Consider the following 19594-nt stretch of genomic DNA (forward strand, 5'->3'; position numbering starts at 1 on the left):
GTAACAAAACTTGAATCCAGAGATAAAATTGGTCTAAATCCCACGGCGCACTACGTTTCGGGCAAACGGGGCTGCCGTGGCCGCCGGGAACATAGTGTAAACGTAGCATTAGACCTACTGTAGCACAAGCGTGACATAATATATCTACAGATGTAAATATAGATAACCAACCAATATTGTAAAGAGATTTATTTTCTATTTAATTTCAGGTACGACCAGAAGGGTAGTGCGGACTCCTCAGAAGGAACTATCTCGGGACCTACTCGAAAACTACGGTTCGGTTTCTCTGAGACCGGTCGCTAATATCTCTCAATCCATCCAAGTCTACTTCCGGATACTCATCGCTCAAGTCATTAGTTTTGTAAGTACCTGTACTCATGACGAAACGGGAAGGGAGTTATGGGAGAGGGGGAGGGGGAGGGGGAGAAGGGAGACGGGAGAAGGGGGGGGGGAGGTGGCGAAAGAAAGGGGAGAAGGAGCGAGGAGTAAACTGGAAATTGAGGGAACAGGCAAATTTTGATAAACAGAGCGAGAAAGAAACGGGAAGAAAACAAAAGAACATAAATGGTTTCAAAAGGTGATTAATGCACACACGAGATTGAGAGAGAGAGAGAGAGAAAGAAAGAGATAAATAAAAAGAGAGAAAGAGAGGGAAAAGAGAGTGAGAAAGAGAGAGAGAGAGAGAGAGAGAGAGAGAAGGAGATGGAAAGTCAGAGCTGACAGTCAAAGGCCAGCAATAATTAAAAAGATGCAAATGGGGTATAACGCGAGGGAGAGAAGGAGAACCGAGTGAAAGAGAGAATTAATAAATTAAAGGGAAAACAATTGCTTCAATCATTTTGATTAAATCCTGTGATTTGCGACCGCTTTAGATACATGGTTTATTTTAGTATTCAGCTTTAGAGCCAATATGCATTATGAATTTTGATGCCGATAAAATAAAAATTAATAGCCTTCCATTCTTAATAATCTGTATTTAAGATAATCAAGTCTTCATTGATGTTACTTTTTCGTAATCTTAGAAAAAATAATGTACTGTAATAGCTGACGATGTCATGATGCGTCATTCGTGCATCTCGCGCTACCTAATTACATCATTATATTGGTCTAAATTGGAATTTTATGAAATGGGGGAGGGAAATCTAGATCATCATCTCGAATAACACGACCGTGGTTCCGATTATGACCTCATTTTATTAAATATTTACGACCGGATAAAAGGGGGTGCGATCATCCAAAAATTGGAGCAGGAGTCATTTAGCGATGCCGCATTGAAGATGGTTAATTCATTGATGATTAAATTCACATTAACGTATTCTCTTTGACCGTTGACTTGATTTAGGAGATGATAGTGAAACATGGATGTTGATCATATATTTGTATATTTGTATTTGCATTTATGTTCATTTTCCTTTTTCACCCTACTCTTTTCTCTACCCCCCCCCCCCACCTCCCCCGCCCCCTCTGCCCCCCCCCCCGCCGGTCACTCTCTGTCTGTCTGTCTGTCTGTCTCTTTCTCTCCTCTCTCATCTCTCTCTGTCTCACTCAATCTCCTCCTCTTTCTCTCCTTCTCTCTCTCTCTCTCTCTCTTTCGCTCTCACTTTCCTTCTCTCTCCTCTCATTCTCTCTCTCTCTTTATCTTTACAATTGTATTACTATATATTGTATATCATAATTACTATGTAATGTATACATATATCCGGGGGTTTTGAGTGACCACACCACAAGCATCGTGCTTTTAGGGAATGTTGCTTCTTTCCTGCATTGTAATTTCATATTTCATTGTATGTTCATTTTGATTTTAAGAAAAAAAATAAACATTTATCGATTGAACAAAAAATATTGAATTGATGACATGTTGCCATATTTTGCAACTTATTGATAATCACCAATTGCTGAAATGAAAAACGGTTGTAGCATTAGACATAGTGCATACATATATACATGTTTATGTAGAGCTTCGCGATCCTTCTGCTATTGTAGTGTATCTATCTCAACTCGTAAGCCCCGAATACGATGCGAAGTTATAATGATATGCGAACTACTGTATGATATGTATATTTGTAGAGCGAGAGTGGTCATTATTTTATCGTAGTTACAGGTTGTTGCACAGAAGTCATGCTTCGCCAAACACGCCAAACAGTTTGTATCATTAATGCCTCGGGAACTATATCCCAAATCATAATGATCATGTGAGAATCGCTTTTCGAAACGAATGGGGTATACATATGGTAGGGGCACCGTGATATATTGGAGAAGGCTCTCTCGAGAGTTCCCGGGTTCGATACTTGCTCAGTACTTACATCCTCGGACAATGCATTTTCCCCACGTTTGTCTCTTTCGACCCAGGTGTTCTTCATGGGTACCTGTCAATGCTTGGGGAGGGGTAATGATGATTGCAGGGTCCACAGGAAGAGCAGTATACATACAGGGGGAGGGGGGGTGTGTTTCACAAAGATCCTAAGTTGAACTTTTCTCTAAGTTGGACCCTGAGTACATAAGAATAAGTTAGTTATATTAATTACCATCATCTCCATATACATTCCAAGAATATGTACCATATTGACTTTCATGATGGTAATACTTCTTAAAATTCAGCGCATCATCATGATAAAGGTAACAATTTGCTGTGGAAAACTTATTCAAAATTCATCATATCAAAGATGTTATTGCTCTGGTAACATCAAAAAATTATTAGATTATGCATTACTGATCATCCATCCACCTTTTGTTAATGGAATAAACAGTCGGTCTAATGGAGACATGAACTGGTACTCAGGTGAGATGGTGCGAGAATGAAACAGGGAGATTGTTATGTAGACAAAGCAGCTGCAGGGGTGCCGGGGGTGGGAGGGGGGGGGGGGTAAATGACCCACCCCATCGAAACAAATGGTGGAAATAAAAGAAAGGGTATTAGACAAAGATGATATGGAAGCAACATGACAAGAACATTAATCCTATCTTCCTAAACCATTCCCTCACTTGAAGGCTCTGTTTCCTCGAATTTCATAGACCTAGTATATCGACCCCCCCCCCCCCCTTTATACCTCCGTGACATCAGTGTCCCTCTCTATCTGCACTCACTCCACACCTCTGATAAAGATATATATTTGGGAATATCATATTTTATTCATTTTCAACTACATTCTCAGTACCATGAGGATATTATATAAGGATATTTACATAGTTTCATTATTTTTTTTTTTTTTTTATATCATTCCTTCTTCTACAACATGTTCCTATCTTTAGTCCATTACAATTATTTTCATCTTCTTCCGCTATTCATTTTCTATGTACTTGCTCTGTATGGAGTGTCGTTATGGGATAAATCTGCCTCACTGAATAAATGGTCTAATTCGGGAAAGTTTATGGCTAGTCATTAAAACCGTATTTTTGCAGTGGACGAAATTATAAAAACAGAAGGTCTTGTGTTTTGGCTAATTCATAAACACGTGGGGTAATGTGTTTAGTAATAATCGCAGAGCCCGCAGGAAAAGCAGGATTAACAGTAATTTGGCTACCTTGTACCATGATTAGGTTCATGCTTGTACCAGGGATCAACATCTCCACACATTCAAAGAATCTTTACTATTATGATGTTCATGATGGTAATTCTTCTGATAATTATTCAACCCATCATCAGGAAGCAAAAAACAAAAAACAATTTGCTGTGGTAAACATACGTCATACCGTATTACGTCTTCAAAGATGCTCCTGCTCTGGTAAATATATCAAAATATTATCAGATTATGTATTATTGATTATCTATTCACCTTTTTTTAATGAAACAACAAGTCGGTGTAATGCTCACAATCAAGAAAAGGTCCTCAGGTGAGATGGTGCGAGAATGTAAATAGAAAGAGATTATACAAGATAGAGAGGAGGAGCAACGGTGTACATGTAGCTACAGGGGTGCCGGGGAGGGGGGTGTGTGTGTTTTCGATATCACTAATACGAACAAACAGGGTCCTCGAGTGATAGAATGGTTAAATAAGAGAGGATAAATCTTCTTTTCATGTTGCTTCCCACATCCTATTTGTCTATTACCGCTTCTTCTAGTTCCACCATTCGATGCGATTGGGGGGGGGGGTCATTTGCCCACATGTCAGTGTCCCTCTCAATATCTACACTCATTCTGCCTCACTGATTAAGATATGTATGTTTGTGAATACTATATTGTGAATATTATATTTATTCTGCTTTTACTTCGTTCCCCGTGATAATGTTGATATCATTTTATTTTCTATTATTTCCTTGCGATTCATTTTGTCTATATGATTCCTTCTTCTACTATATGCTTTCTCTTTTGTTTTGCGTTTCCATTTTCCACTTTCTACTTCGAGTCTCTTTAATACATGCATTATCTCTTCGTCTTCTTCCGCTGTTCATCGTTTAGTCTTGGTAATGCCTACTCTGTATGGAGTATCGCTATAATTATGGTGAAGCTGCCTCACATATTTCACGGTCTGATTACGGAAGATTTACGGCTAATCAGTGACCGATATTTTTGGAAGAATCATGAAATAATAGGTCTTGTTTTTTGAGCAATGCGTGCATGCACTTCCCATTTAGAGGGTCTGTTCTGTTTTTATTCAGAACTATAGAATATTACGGAAGGAAACGATTCGTGCCATGGTATCGTGTAATAATCCAAGGTTAATGAAAAAAGGCTTATTTTGGATAATTACCAAATGAACGGAATAATTACTCCTCGAGTTCAGCGTAAAATGGTTGAGGAAATACTTTTCTATCTCTCGCTCTTTGCTCTCCTCTCTACCAATCTATACGCTCTTCCTTCTGTTTCTGTCTGTATATCTTCTTCTTCTTCCGACTGATGTCTCTTTCTCTCTCTCTCTCTCTCTCTCTCTCTATCTCTCTATCACACACACTCATGTCGTTTTGTCTCTGGTTTAATCGTAAAAGACACGCCCTGAGCCAATTCATTTAAAACGGTCTTGCCTCGCCTCTTCATTGATTTCCTCCCATCTACAAAATCATCTTGCATACCACAAGGCAAATGAGTGCCCACATCAGTGACCATCATCGATGTTAGAATGTGATAATGGAAGTAATATTTAGCTGATTTTATCAACAACAATAACAAGACCTGCACTAGCAACAAAACAAAAACAAAGCTCTCCTGAATCACTATCGTTCTTAATCAGACACTGAAAATGAAGATTGTTTTCAATATCAATGCCCGTCACAAGATATTTTTCGAGCAGAGAATATACAGAAATGAAGAATACGATTAAATGTCGTCATATATTCTAGATTATCTTTCATATGTGTACTTAGATTGATTTAAAACATAATCAATTTAGAATCTACATGATAAGCATACCCAATTGCTATTCATGAAATCTGGAATCTCTTCCCTTACAATTTAGAATAAAAATGCCCTCTTAACGAGAATACCGGGTTTGAGTTATTTGCCGGCTTTTGAGTAGGAATCTATCAATAATTGTAAAAAGCATTAATCATTGTATTTTCTATGTCTCCTGTTTGTTTTATAAGACGTAAAGTCGCATATACACAGATTGCTTTTCTAAAAGCACGATTATCCTTTCTATTTGCAGTCAGGAAAAAGAATGACATCGTTTTCATTATCAATATCTTAATCTCACCCGCAAGTCGATTACACTATGAACATGACTGACAAAGAAAGCGGACAAAATATACAGTTTCTCAGGTAGACAATAAAAGGAACATCCCTTCAGTGCTATTATGTAAACAAGTGAATATGCATGTGACACCTGTTCTACACATTTTTACATAATAGCAGTGAAGGGATGTTCCTTTGTCTACCTGAGGAACTGTATATTTTGTCCGCTTTCTTTGTCAGTCATGTTCATAGTGTTACCCCCCCCCCCTCTCTCTCTCTCTCTCTCTCTCTCTCTCTCTCTCCTCCTCTCTCTCTCCCTCTCTCTCTCTTTCTTTCTCTCTTTCTCTCTCTCCCTGTCTTTCTCGCTCTCCCTGTCTCTCCCTCTCTCTCTCTCTTCTCTCTCTTCAATCTCGGTCTGCCTATTTCCTCTCTCTAAACTGCATTCCTTCTATATCCCCATCACTCGCTATATCCCACTCTCTTTTAAAAAAAATCTTTCTCTTTTCTATTTCCTATCTTTCTCTACTTATTCCACCTTTTTCCCTCTCTGTGACTCTCTTTCTCTCTCTCTCTCTCTTTATTTCTCTCTTTATTTTCTCTCCCTATTTCTCCAAGCCACATTTTTCTACATTCCCTCACTCTTCTATGTATCTTCTCGTCTATCCATCTCGTTTTTGTTAGTGTTTGCCAACGTCAATTCTAGTCAATGATGCATACAGCGGGCCCAGGCCCTGTATAAACAGTCTAACACCCCGTCAATTTAGCGCGCCGTTCTCATCAATATTTCACTAGATTTAGCTAATAACTTAACGCTGATGCGCAGGGCTATCAATGCATCGCTCCTTATAATGGAAAGACAAATTTTCCTTCTTATTTCATGGATAGACAGGTCCGTGAGCGCACATCAAAGGCTCACAAATGCTCACCTTCAATCAATAAACCACTTTCGTAATGTAACCAAATTTAATGCATACGTCTTTGGAAAGTGCCTTGATACAAATTATTTCATTCGCCTGCCATTCACCTGTCAGTGGTGTGATGTACACTACCTCCCCTTAAACGTATATAAAACAAAGGAAGTGGTGTTTGACTTTCGAAAAAAAAATCAAAGAAACACGATCCGCTATTTCTTCATAATAAGGAGTAACAAGTACCTGGGATGCATAGTTACCGACACTGTAGACTGAACAAAAAACACACACACATTGTGTAAAAAGGGAAACCAAAGACTCTACTTTTATGAGAATGATGAAAAATGTTCACATTGACAGAGCAATTCTGGTTTTTGTTTAACCCAGAAAAACCGGACTCATTAGACCGGGAGCGACGAGCGGCACAGAGAGTGATAGGGCATGATTTTGTCTGATATAAACTGTTTTTTCGAACAGAAAGTCATGTCCAAAACAAACAAAATCATGAAAGATCAAAATCACCCTCTAAAACGCCCAGTATTCTTTCAACCGTTCTGGAATTCAACTAAACGTCCCATGCACAAACCGAGCACGCTTCCGTCAATCCTTCGTACCAAACTATATACATGTTCAACCAATTCGTAAAGAGATAATAAACGATAGCATTTCAGTTACCCACTATTGTTAGTGTATATACATGTATATATGATTTTAATACGACCACAGTGATATAACTGCAGATATCTACCCATTATGACGAATAATGATGGCGTTGATAATAATAATAACAATAGCAACAATGATCATTAGTATTTGAATTTATAAATTGTTCTCATGAAGTTTAATACATCAATGATGATTATATTGAATAGCCCGTTAAAAGCAGTGGTGAGATATTTTTAAACATCTAATCAGAAAGGAAGTTTAACCATTTTGGATGTCGTAACAATTATTTCTGTGAAAGGACGAGATTGTTTCTGTTTTGAAATCGTTTGCTTAATTGTTTTGCATGTTTCATACTATTGTACTCTGTTTCTTGTATTATTGTAATATTGATGGGAAGCATATTTCCACATTGTGGACGAAATAAATCAATATCAATATCAATATCAAGAATAATTGTATTTCAAAATTCAGAATGCAAATTGCATATATTACCTATTGTTAGGTAGGGCAAGCCATAATGTTTGTCCTACCCAGCAACAAATAATGTATGCAATTTGCATTCTGACTATTGAGATACTATTATTCGTAACAGGTGAATAAAGACATTCGTATTAAGGCACTGCACAAAGACGTAAGCATTACATTTTGGATACATGACAAAAATTGCCTATTGTGACCAATTTCCGGGTCACCCAGGAAGCTGTAATGAATGGAGATACCGTCTCGAAAGAATTTTCCGAGGGAAAAATATTCAAGATTAACCTGGCTTAACAAAAGGAAATGTAACCCTCTCCAACCATCATTTCCATCAACAGCTGTCCATATCAATACACAGTCCCTCTCTGGAATTCCAAATAGTACGAAATGTTACGTAACGCCATCTGCTTCCCTAAGTTCTCTATTCACTCTTTTGCAAATTATGCAAGCATCGAGCTTTGAAGCCATGCGTGGCACCGAAAAATTAAGTCATGTTCAGTGAAGATGTATTTAGCTATAACATATAAAATACAGAATTAACAGCATAAGACCATTGCAACTTTATATTAGTCATCAAATGCTTTTTCTGTTCTCCGATAGCTCTACTGAATGCATGGCCATTTCAACCAGCGAAATCGACCAAGGAAATCGTGAGTTAGAGCGAATGAAAGGTTTTCATCATCATGATTTTCTCATCTAATTATTGATATTTTCCGAAAATTTCCGAAATTTGTACATAGCTAGGAAAGTAGTCTAAAGGTTTATCTTCCTAAAGAACTAAATGAAATTGTGTTATATGTTTGCGCATTTATTGATTGAGGGCTAGAAGTTGTCAAGTTATCACCACTATTCACCCCAAATACGGGCCCACAAAGCAAAAGCCGCCGTGCTCGCTGGGCTGGGATGTGTGTGGAAAGGGAGGACCTAGTGCTACTAGGGAGCTGTACGGTTTCGGAGGGGGATTAAGGGGATTACGATAGGGGAAACAAAAGACACGCGGTGCCACGGATGGCTTCAAAGGGGCCTCTTGGACGGGATCTCCATTCATTACAGCTTCCTGGGTCACCCATGATTTTGGGGAATGCAGCACGTTATAGTCACTGTGTATTAACGACCACCTGTATAGAACGACACCTGTCTAATACGACCACACTTTCCCCTTCGTTACTAATGCTCACACTATGAACATGACGGACAAAGAAAGAGGACAAAATATACAGTTCCTCATTCTACACTCAACAATCGCTGTGGTAGACAAAGGAAGCATCCCTTCACTGCTATTATGTAAAAATGTGTAGAACAGGTGAATATGCATGTGACACCTGTTCTACATATTTTTACTTAATAGCAGTGAAGGGATGTTCCTTTGTCTACCACAGCAATTGTTGAGGGTAGAATAAGGAACTGTATATTTTGTCCTCTTTCTTTGCCCCTCATGTTCATAGTGTCAATTGATTTTTTAAAGGGGAAGTCCGCCCTGATATTAAGTTGGTGAACGCCGTAGAGATGCCAAGTTGTTTTTGATTGATCGTAATTTCAAAAAAGCCTAACTTGCTTAATTTTGATAGGAATTTGCTCTAACTTTCACTGACCTGTTCATCTCATTTTCTGCTTCTATTAAAGCATATCTGCACTAGTTTGGCCATGAGGGATTTGACCTCCCTGCGTGGTCACTGACAGGTGGTTATCTCATCAAATTAGCTCTCGATTAACATAAAAAAAAGGGGGCCATGGGGGACCAACGGTACCGCTTAGGCATTGTTTGCTATATAGAGGGCGCAAGTAGCTACAAGAAATACAGTCCCACTTTAAAACTAACTTAATATTAGGGTGGACTTTCCTCTTTAAATTCAAAGTCACATTTATCTCCTTCTGACTGAATGAGGTACAATGTTTTTTGGCAATATATCATAAATAAGGCAAACAAAGATGCGAATACCAGAAAGCAGAGCTTGTGTTCGGAACGCCAGGACAAATGGAAGAAAAAAAATCAACTCAATCAGTGAAAAGTGCTGCAAACAAAATGAGTACATGTGACTACACACGCACACAAATACGGCATCAGCATTTTTAAAACATTTTTGTTAATATAATTATATTTACAATATGAGGGTCTTTCAAGAAATATCCTTCTAATGTTTACTTTACAATGATATTATTCTATACATGAATTTTAAAAAGAATGAGAAATCTTACGAATGATTTTTCATAGTTTTCATTACCAGAACTTCACTTCAATTCCTTTTAATCATTAACAGCGGTGTCAGTCAAAGCTTCGGGTTTCTGCACAACTGATGATTGGAAATGAGGATGTCAATTATAATCTTACTCTAACTTTAAAGATACTATGTCCCTTTTGCAGCCAACATCAAATTCTGTAGAACTTTGCAGAAATTATGAATATGTCATGTATGTCCTATCTATGAAATTTAAACGTTAGCAGTATCCTAATATATTATTCAAATTATGCAAGGAAACCCGTTTACATAAAATGAGCTGTAAAGGGTACATGAGCATTTGTCTACATCAATAACCAACTTCTTGTATTGGCCAAAATTAAACTGATTGAATCTTTGCGCAGCATAAAAAGTACGACCATTCGGTACAATGGTCTGAAAATCAGACTATTACTAACTGGCTCTGTAGCTCCTTAGTCGATTTGAAAACTAATAGTCGTTATTTTCCAACTTAAAGACATTTTCAAGCCCCCCCCCCCCCTTTTTTTTTTTTTTAGGGAAGGGCTAAATTAGTAATATCTTTGGGCCTGCAAATGGGACATAGTACCTTTAAAGCGCAGGATGGTACCGGGAGAGCGTTATGGTGCGACAAATCATACCTTTCCTTAATTAATGTTTACTTTAGGTGACACGAAAGATGATGGAATCACCATTCACTTCCATAAAAACTTTCGCACAATTTACTCCTGTCTACGGCTGATTTATGTTTGGAGAAATGGAGATGTATAAGAGAAAATTACAGACCAAACTATTACAAAGGACAGGAAAATGAAAGGCACGCGCACAATCATGACATTAATTAATTCATTGTGACGTCATTGACGTAGAGATGAAATCCCTTCTATCCCATCTCGTAATGAAACTTGTCTTGGTAATGGATGATTGCCCCCAAGTCATGTACATAATAGAGATGAAGGGTAGAGGATAGACAGTAAAATACAAGGTTGTAAACAGGGGGAAAGCTGTCAGTGCATGCTTACATAATTATCGAGGGTCGTCATTTGATTTCTCTCGACCTACTTTCTTAAAACCATTGTGAGATATTGCTATGTCTTGTAGTACATTGGAATCCTTTTCCATGCATAATAATAATATTCCGCTTTTACATAGCGCTTAATACAAATGTCTATAAGCGCTTTACATACTATTACCCCGTCATTGGATTCAATACTTGCATTCTCTGCTCTCGTCTATACTTGAAATTTACTTTAATCTGTCTGAAATAACGATCGATTTAGTTCTCATAACAGACATCATTATCGTTTGAAATATTAACACATGTATCCACATCCTCTCATTATCTATCATGCTGATGCATTTCTGTCAACCATTAGCTCTAGCCAATGGCGTTGCCGAATCGAGTAGAGAGTGAGAGACAAAGAGAAAGAGAGAACGAGAGAAAGAGAGAGAGAGAGAGAGAGAGAGAGAGAGAAAGAGAGAAAGGGGCAAAAAGAGAAAGAGAAATCGTGAAATAGAGAAAAGATAAGAGATAAGGAAAGAAAGATAAAGAGAAGAAGGAAGAGTAAGTGAAAGTGAAAGAGAAAGAGACAGAGAAATGGAGAGAGCAAGAGTAGAAGAGAAGAGAAGAAAAGAATGGGGGAAACGTCATGCAAAAATCGTTTTCTTACACATTACAAATCGGATTTAGTAATCAAAGGACCAAACAACCAACAAGCAAAATAGGGCCTACCAAATAAAGACCGCGCACCCTCTCCTATCATTCCCAGGCTACGCCCCTGAGTCTGCTTGTGGATTTTTCATCTAATAGATAGGTTGCGTGATTTCCCCCAGGAACTCTCTTAATTCGCACTAGGTTATTATAAAAACTATATACTAATCCATCAAAGGTATGCTTAAGCAAGTATGTGATCTTGTTAGTAAGTGCATGATTTTGTTAGTATAACAAACATTATCAATGCTACACGCGGTGTAAAAATGAAAAGAATTTTAATTAACGTACTTTTTATATTTCTGTATCACAATGAATTGATGGTTCAAGGTCATGTTCGCAAAGCCAATGAAGGGGAGTGCCGTGATTGAAAATAAAAAGCATCGACTGGAAGTGGAAAGGTTTTAATAAAATCTCGCGTTATAAAGAGAGAGCGAGAGAGAGAGAGAGAGAGAGAGAGAGAGAGAGAGAGGGTGGGGGATAAAGAGACCAAAAGGCGGACAAAAGAGGAATCTAAAATGAAGGAGATTAAGACTGGGGCATAAATAGAAGTGTTAAGAAACAACAGAGAGACGGTGCATGAAAGAGGAATCTAGGTTGAGAAACTGGAAACTTGTCAAAGTGGTTTTCTATTTCGCAAAAACATATATCAATGTCTCGATCATGTCGAAACGAATATCTCATATCGGTTATCAAAATCATCTTTATAATCGAAAATTTAATGAATTGTAGCTCACAATTAAAATATACGACCGTATACAAGTTATTTAGACGTAATTGAGCCGGTGTCACAGACAATCCGTTCCGGCCAGGCGATCCGTTCCGCCAGAACCAATTGGCGGAATATTTATCCGCCGATTCGATCCCTCGAAACCCAGATCGAATCACGTGCAACACCGACAGACACGGGATGTCGGTAATGACCCCGCCCCTACTGCTGATGACTAATGACACCAATCCTTGTCTGAGTCTGAATATTGACCAATCATGCTTTTTAAACTAATGAACGGACGGATAATTGCATATCAAGTCAATCTGCATTATAGTGGCGACAACGGAAGCTGATATCCATCACGACCGACCGTTAATTGGCCCGACAATAAACGGTAGAGATCGTTCTAGACGCAGTGTCAAGTCTGCACATGAGTCAACACTTTTAAGGGAAAGTCAATATGACTTTCAAATTCGTTTTTCACACACAAAATCTAATTACGATGGACACGCCTTTATTTTTATACATGTTCGTATAGTTTTGAATGTCGTGTTTTTTTAAACAGATTTTATAATGGGATGATATTGTGCATCTAAAGGACATAGAATGATAGAAACATGCATCAACTTAAAGATAATTTCGTACGTATTTGCCATTTTTGCAAAGAAAAATAAGAAAACTAAGAAAAATATGCAACAGGATACCGTCAAGTTGTAAAAAGTGTTTTATTCATGACAAAATGCAATTATTTGTAAGGCTACGCGACAACAATATCCATTCCGACATGATACAAAGCCTATCTTAGCCACTGACAATCCATTTCTTTAGATATCATAATCATAATGCAAGCAAAAACAAAATATTCTGTGACTGTCGTCGAAATATTATATTTTATTTATTTTTGTTATGATTTTATCTTGTCATACCTTTCTACAGAACGAGATGGAACAACGAATAACTATCAATGGATGGAGAAAGTTGGTAAGTCGAATCTACTTTCTACCACCATCAAGGGGGAAAAATCAAAATAATAATATTATGGTAATCATAATTGCGACATAATTTATTTTTCATATAATGAAATGTTCAAGTGTTTTATAAATTGTTAGGTTTTTGCACGATTTCAGCTGACTTTATTCAACTTTATGTGCAAATGATCAATAGATGAAATGAAGAATCTTGTTAAGTCATAATAATATTCATTAAGTCTTTCTTCAATACCATAAGATACTATATGGTATGTTTTGTCGAATGTTGGCACCCTGAAAAAGGCAACCATATCTTGATTTCGCATATATATTATTCCTTTTATTAATCAGGTTTCTTTCATAACTACATGAATATATTTCAAGGACATCGCTAGATTGGTACCGTGCGTAGATAAATTGGGGATTTGGTATTAATGAATTTGGGATTTAAAATTGCCAAGCTTTGTCGGCAAATCACAACAATACGATTTTTTTAAACCTGTTGATTATCTGATTACCCTATTTTGCTGGTTTGTCATATAGATAGTGTACATGTATACTGACATTTTTTTAAAGAGTTAGAATGTTTTTTACAAATCGAAGGGGGTTGAATAATTTATATGGGGGTTTACCAAGACAAAACATGTGAATCTTTCAGAAAAGCGTAGTAAAGAATTTGACTGTGGAAAGATTGCAAAAGGCACAGTGAGATCTAAATTGTACAGATATCAAGATAAATTATTACGATGATAAACGCTGCAAGGAGGTCTAGAAATAGGCAGAGAACTGGGGATACTTTAACCAAAACACCTGCGAATGAACACCAAAGGATGACGAGGACAAAGCTTGTTATACATGTATTTCTTTAAAGGTTTATCTTTGGTAACATAAGAGTGTCGTGGCTTATATGAAATCAGTCAGTAGACAATCGGAAACCCGATCTGAGATCAAATTCCAGATGCTTCGACAAGACCTCAATTTGCATTTGCCACTTTTTACCTGAGGGAGAAATGTGAAATTACCAGGACAACAGAAACCTTCCGTGATTGCAAACTTGTCAGCGCTACGTGCATGAAAAAGAAGGGGAAAAATCAGAACGTAGCTTTATATATAAGTTAGTAGTGGTCCCCAGGAAGTGAAGATTGTACAAACGATGAATGTGTGCATTGGTATCTGAATGGTTTGATCAGCAAATAATTTTTAATGACCCCCAAAATACAGGACAAGCATCAATATAGTTATTATTGTTTTTGTTTGAGAAGATTTGCAATAAGTGACCATGCAAACAAAGCAGGGTATTACAGGTGACTGGTTAATTATTACATCAATGTCAGCGCAGTGTGCATAGAGACAACGATAACCGTTAAAGATAAATAAAGAAAAATATGATTTTTATCAGAATCACTGGAATTCATAAACTTGTAGACATTATCTTATCGATTATCATCCCATTCCTTATTGTTCTGTCTGTAGCAATGGAGGGATGAATTCCTCGGATGGGACAAAGAGACGTATGACGGTATTGATTCACTGGAAGTATCACCTGACAAAATATGGCTACCTGATATCAAACTCTACGAAAAGTAAGTACAATTGTGCAGGGGAATCATGCGTGACTGTCAATATCCAGCTTATTCAAGTCAAGGATGAGGCGGGGATGGGGAGGAGGGGCAGGAGAGGGAGGAGGGGCAGGAGAGGGAGCTGGGGGCGGGGAGGAGGGGGAGGACGGGGGATGAGCATCTTCGGTGCATTTAGTCGACAATCAGAACAAGAGCAAGCTCAGATTTGTAGAAGGAATGTTGGATGTGCTGAACAATGGGGAAGATATCCTTTTGGGTAAATGGGCGATTAGAGTTGCCCCCTCCCCCTCTCCCTCCCCATCCCCGGCCCCCATGCGACCATAATAACCACCATTGATTTTAGTCATCCAATGTGGCCTTTGATACAATGTACAAAATAGCGTACCATATATTAGATGATAGATGTAAGGTACATTCATATAATATATTTCTTTTACCAAAACTTATATTTTCGAATGTTTATTTTTTATTTTATTTTCTGTGATCCACGCGGGTTCATTCTTATACAAATTTAACTAAGTAACTGTTAATAAAACTAAATATTCATATTACATTTCTATTATTGATAAAGGTCCGAATAGTTCGATAGTTGTTTCAAATGTAAGGGCTACCCGTTTAGAGACTTCATACATTTGTGAGGCTGAGAGATAGTTCCAAAAAACATGTACTCCTCTTGTAAAATGCAACGAAAGATCTCTTTCTAACAAACCATTGCACTCCCCTTTCTCCCGTCCTACATCCTCGACAGCATTGACAAGGACTTCCAGAGCGAAGACGCCGTCAATGCCCTCGTGACCAATGACGGTATGGTCACGTGGTACACCCCGATGGTCATCAGTAGTTCGTGTAAGATCAACGTCCGCTACTTCCCGTTCGATGTCCAGACCTGCACACTGACCTTTGGTTCCTGGGCTTATACCATCGACTCGCTCAACCTCAATTATTCTGATGATGCAACCCAGGTATTAATTTTGTTGTTGTTGTAATGTTTGTTGTTGTGTTTTGTTGTTGTCCCAGCTGATTATTGCACACGAGGGTCATTTGTCTGGCGCGCTGGACTGCGTCAGTAACTTGAGCATTCTTTGACGCGTTCTACGAAGGTGACATTGCACAAAAATAATACAAAATGAATAGTGTTATGACTATTGCACACGATGCGTCAGCTAATGACGTAGGGCTGCGTCAGCGACCCATGTGGTCTTTGACGCACCATTAGCGAGTGACATCCTAAACAAAATAATGCAAACTGAACAGTTTTACCACTGCGTTGAATTACAGGCGCATCCCCATAATGCCTTCGTAGGCTGGATTAGCGTAAGCAATAACGCAATCGAAATGACAGCTCGTGTGCAACGTTCAAATGACTTCTCTTCAAAACAACGGGTTTACTCGTTCCATACCAAGCCATGGGTTTTGCATTTAGGTACTTTGATAAATCATCACTGCTCACAAGCACGCATACATGCTAATAAATACATGTTCAATGGCGGACTCAAATATTCCTAATATTCTAGTCCAAGTTTTTTGAAAATTATCGAAAATATTGAGAAAAAAATTAACATCTTTCTTGTTTATCTCTAATGGAGATATCATACCAATACTTTGAGCAACTTTGTTGGTGGCCGATTGTACTCATTAAGTCTATAGTAACAAAACTTGATCCTCGCACTCTTTATGTTAACAAATGTTTAAATAAATTAAATTATTAAATAAGTCTTCAAATTAATTTCATTGATCGTACATTATTTTCATTGCCCAAGCGTAATCCTATCTTAGTTTTCACATATTATCTTAGAACGTCTTTCTTAACAACGGCGTGTGGGACCTGCGCAAGATCCACTTGGAACGCATCACGGCCAAGTACGACTGCTGTCCATTCCCTTACAGCTCTGTAAAGATTGATCTCTTCCTGGAACGTCGGTACGAGTTTTACCTCTTCAACATGGTGGTGCCTTGCGTCATGCTCTCCGCCATTAACGCTTTGGTGTTCCTTGTTCCGCCGGAGTCCGGGGAAAAGATCTCCTTCTCCGTGGCCAATCTCCTGGCGTCCATCCTGTTCCAGCAGCTGATCGGGGAACTCATGCCACCGCTTGGTGATGAGATTCCGCTACTTGGTGAGTCAAGTTATGTTATGATTTTTACCTTTTGATACGTTGCACACGAAGCGTCAATAGGGTCTTTTAGATTTGCTCGTCGACATAGTGGACTGCTACGTATGACGGCATTGTGACATCCTTTTAAGGCATTGTCTGTGCCTTAAAAGGACGTCACACGTAGCAGTCCACTATGTCGATGTGCACATCTAAAAGTCCCTATTTGCTGATGGAGGACTGCGTCAGTGACCTGCATTGGGTTTTACGCTCCACGTGACATAGGTGAGAGTGACATAGTACGCAAAATACATCGAAATGACATTGATATGAATTACTGGCGTATAGGTTGATTGCCTTCACAAGCTTAAGTAGCGCTGGTATTAACACAATCGATATGACATATCTCCAAATCTAATCAATTGATGAAAGACAGCGAAGAGAGACACAGACAGACATGGACAGAAAAGAGGAAAGTAAAGAAAGATGAAAATGGAAGAAAGAAGATGAATGCCTTTCCTCCCAGACTCTCATGGACTACGCTCTCACATTTATTCTACCTAATAGGACAAACATGGCAGAAGACACTAAAATTTAGTCTTGTGAATATTAAGGAGTAAGATTGGCTATAGATATTACCTGATCATGCCTATGTGTGCCATTATGATGTAATATTGAATGCACCTTTATCTTTTAGGTATGTTTTTCCTGTACATGGTGGGAATGAGCTGCGTGGCCCTGGGGGCAAGTGTCCTCATACTGCGCATGTTTCATCGCCTGGGAGAAGAGCCTGTCCCGAGGTATCTGAAACGCATATTCCTCCGTCGCGCCTCTGTCTCGCTTTCCTTCAAGCGCGCAAGCGTTGCAATCAAGAAGACGCGCACCAACAGACTCAGCTCCAACGGAGACGACGGCTACAGGCGCGGCAGCAACCTCAGCTCGACCATCATCAAGGAAAACGCCAACGACACAAACTCCAAAATGGCGGACGAGTCGTCCTACCCGCTGCATCCGAAGAACGACGTGAACTCGACGTCGAAACTGAGCATACACCGTCAAGGGTTCGGTGACGATTACGAAAGCGAGTCTTCGACGTTGAAGCGGGAAGTTATTCGGCAAGAATGGATGACAGTGGCTAGGAAACTGGATAAAACTCTAGGAGCCCTGGTGGCTGGATCAACGTTGCTTGTCATCACTCTCATCTTTATCCTCTTTGTGTTCAGAGGATGATCTGTCACGTGACTGCATGGTCACGTGACTGGAGATCTATTGATAAACGATGTATGTTTAAATATGATTGGACATGTTTTCCTTCAAATGAATAGTATCGTCTGGAGCCACAAGGGCTTTAGCTCATATACATTGGCTCATGCATGCAGAGTTAACGTCCCTGTGAGTCCAAAACAGACGATTGGTTGAATTTCATGTCATTTATCTAGAAAAAATATCTCATTCATTATAATATATCATAATAAAATACAGTTGACCCTCTTTTGAAGGTCACATAGGTAAAGTGACTTTTGAGGATAGATTGCCTTTACAGGCAGACAAGTTTAACCACAAAATATTCCCAAAAAAGAAAAACGGTGAGATAATATAGGTGCATTATAAATAGGATGCTTATTGGAGTCAAGTCACAAGTTTGACAAATTTGACTGTACCAATCGCATTAACTATATATGGTTGACAACATTAGTGCAATGCATCTCTCTTGCCATCTTTACTTCAGAGCGATCGTAAAAATTATATATAGATACATATACAGACACGGACGAAATTATTTTACCGATGTATATTTCACTCGAAAGTGTCCATACCATTTCGAATCAATTTTGCATCATGGCTTAACACACATTATTAATATCATGTGTAAGTATTTTTTTCTTCTACGTTATAGATATAAATTATTTAGATTTGTGTGACTATTTTTTTTTTTTTACATGGAGAGACAGTAATAGATTATTATGAGTATGTTTATAATGACAAAAAGTACTTTTCATAAATCTGTTTAGTCTTTTTTTAATACAAAAATATAACATATGTGTAAAGTGAAATATCTATATAACTATGTTAATACTATGCCTTGCTAAATGAAAGCTTCTAGCTCATTATATGCTAATTATCTCGTCGTTGAATATTTCAAGACGTGGCTAATAATCGGATGATTCGTTTCGATACCTCAGCCACACCCACACAGGGGCACTGTTTCACGCAACTGTCACAAGTATAAGTTCGCCCACATCCTAGTATTACTGCTAATTTCGAATTTCGGTGGAATGTCGACGTACAACTTGCGCTTTACGGTTTCGTGAAACGCTACCCAGACCGGTTCTAGGACACCTACCCACTGGAGATCCACCCCTGAATAACCACCCCCGTCAACTACCCCTAGGACAACTACCCCCTAGGACAACTATCCCTAGGGCAACCCCCCTGTAGGACGACTACCCCCTGGGACAACTACCCCCCGGACAACTACCCCCAGTAAATTACCCCCTAAGACAACTACCCCCGACGACTACCCCCGGACAACTACACCATAGGACAACCTACCCCGGACAACCTCCACCCGAACAGCTATTCCCCAGACAACTACCCTCTAGGACAACTACCCCCGACAACTATCCTAGGGGTAGTTTCCTAGGGTAGTTGTCCCGGGGTATAGTCGTCCTAGAGGGT

General features: G+C 38.7%; 1 protein-coding gene across 1 annotated transcript; it reads left to right on the forward strand.

The window, feature by feature from the left end:
• Window positions 1-214: 214 nt before the first annotated feature.
• Window positions 215-19370, forward strand: LOC583378 (neuronal acetylcholine receptor subunit alpha-10). The gene is made up of 6 exons (XM_783291.5): window positions 215-361; window positions 13214-13258; window positions 14719-14828; window positions 15574-15787; window positions 16621-16939; window positions 17613-19370. The coding sequence occupies exons 2-6, from the start codon at window positions 13220-13222 to the stop codon at window positions 18143-18145; spliced, it is 1215 nt and encodes a 404-aa protein (XP_788384.3). The 5' UTR covers window positions 215-361; window positions 13214-13219; the 3' UTR covers window positions 18146-19370.
• Window positions 19371-19594: the final 224 nt, after the last annotated feature.

The sequence above is a fragment of the Strongylocentrotus purpuratus genome, unplaced genomic scaffold (genome assembly GCF_000002235.5).
Source record: "Strongylocentrotus purpuratus isolate Spur 01 unplaced genomic scaffold, Spur_5.0 spur5_scaffold_2, whole genome shotgun sequence".
Taxonomy (NCBI): Eukaryota; Metazoa; Echinodermata; class Echinoidea; order Camarodonta; family Strongylocentrotidae; genus Strongylocentrotus; species Strongylocentrotus purpuratus.

Bases quoted from the DNA above. Each gene is read 5' to 3' on its own strand.
- LOC583378 (XM_783291.5), top strand. From the start codon at position 13,220: ATGGAACAACGAATAACTATCAATGGATGGAGAAAGTTG. The intron at 14,829-15,573 runs GTAAGTACAATT...CATCCTCGACAG, and splicing joins GATATCAAACTCTACGAAAA to CATTGACAAGGACTTCCAGA. The intron at 16,940-17,612 runs GTGAGTCAAGTT...TTTATCTTTTAG, and splicing joins TGATGAGATTCCGCTACTTG to GTATGTTTTTCCTGTACATG.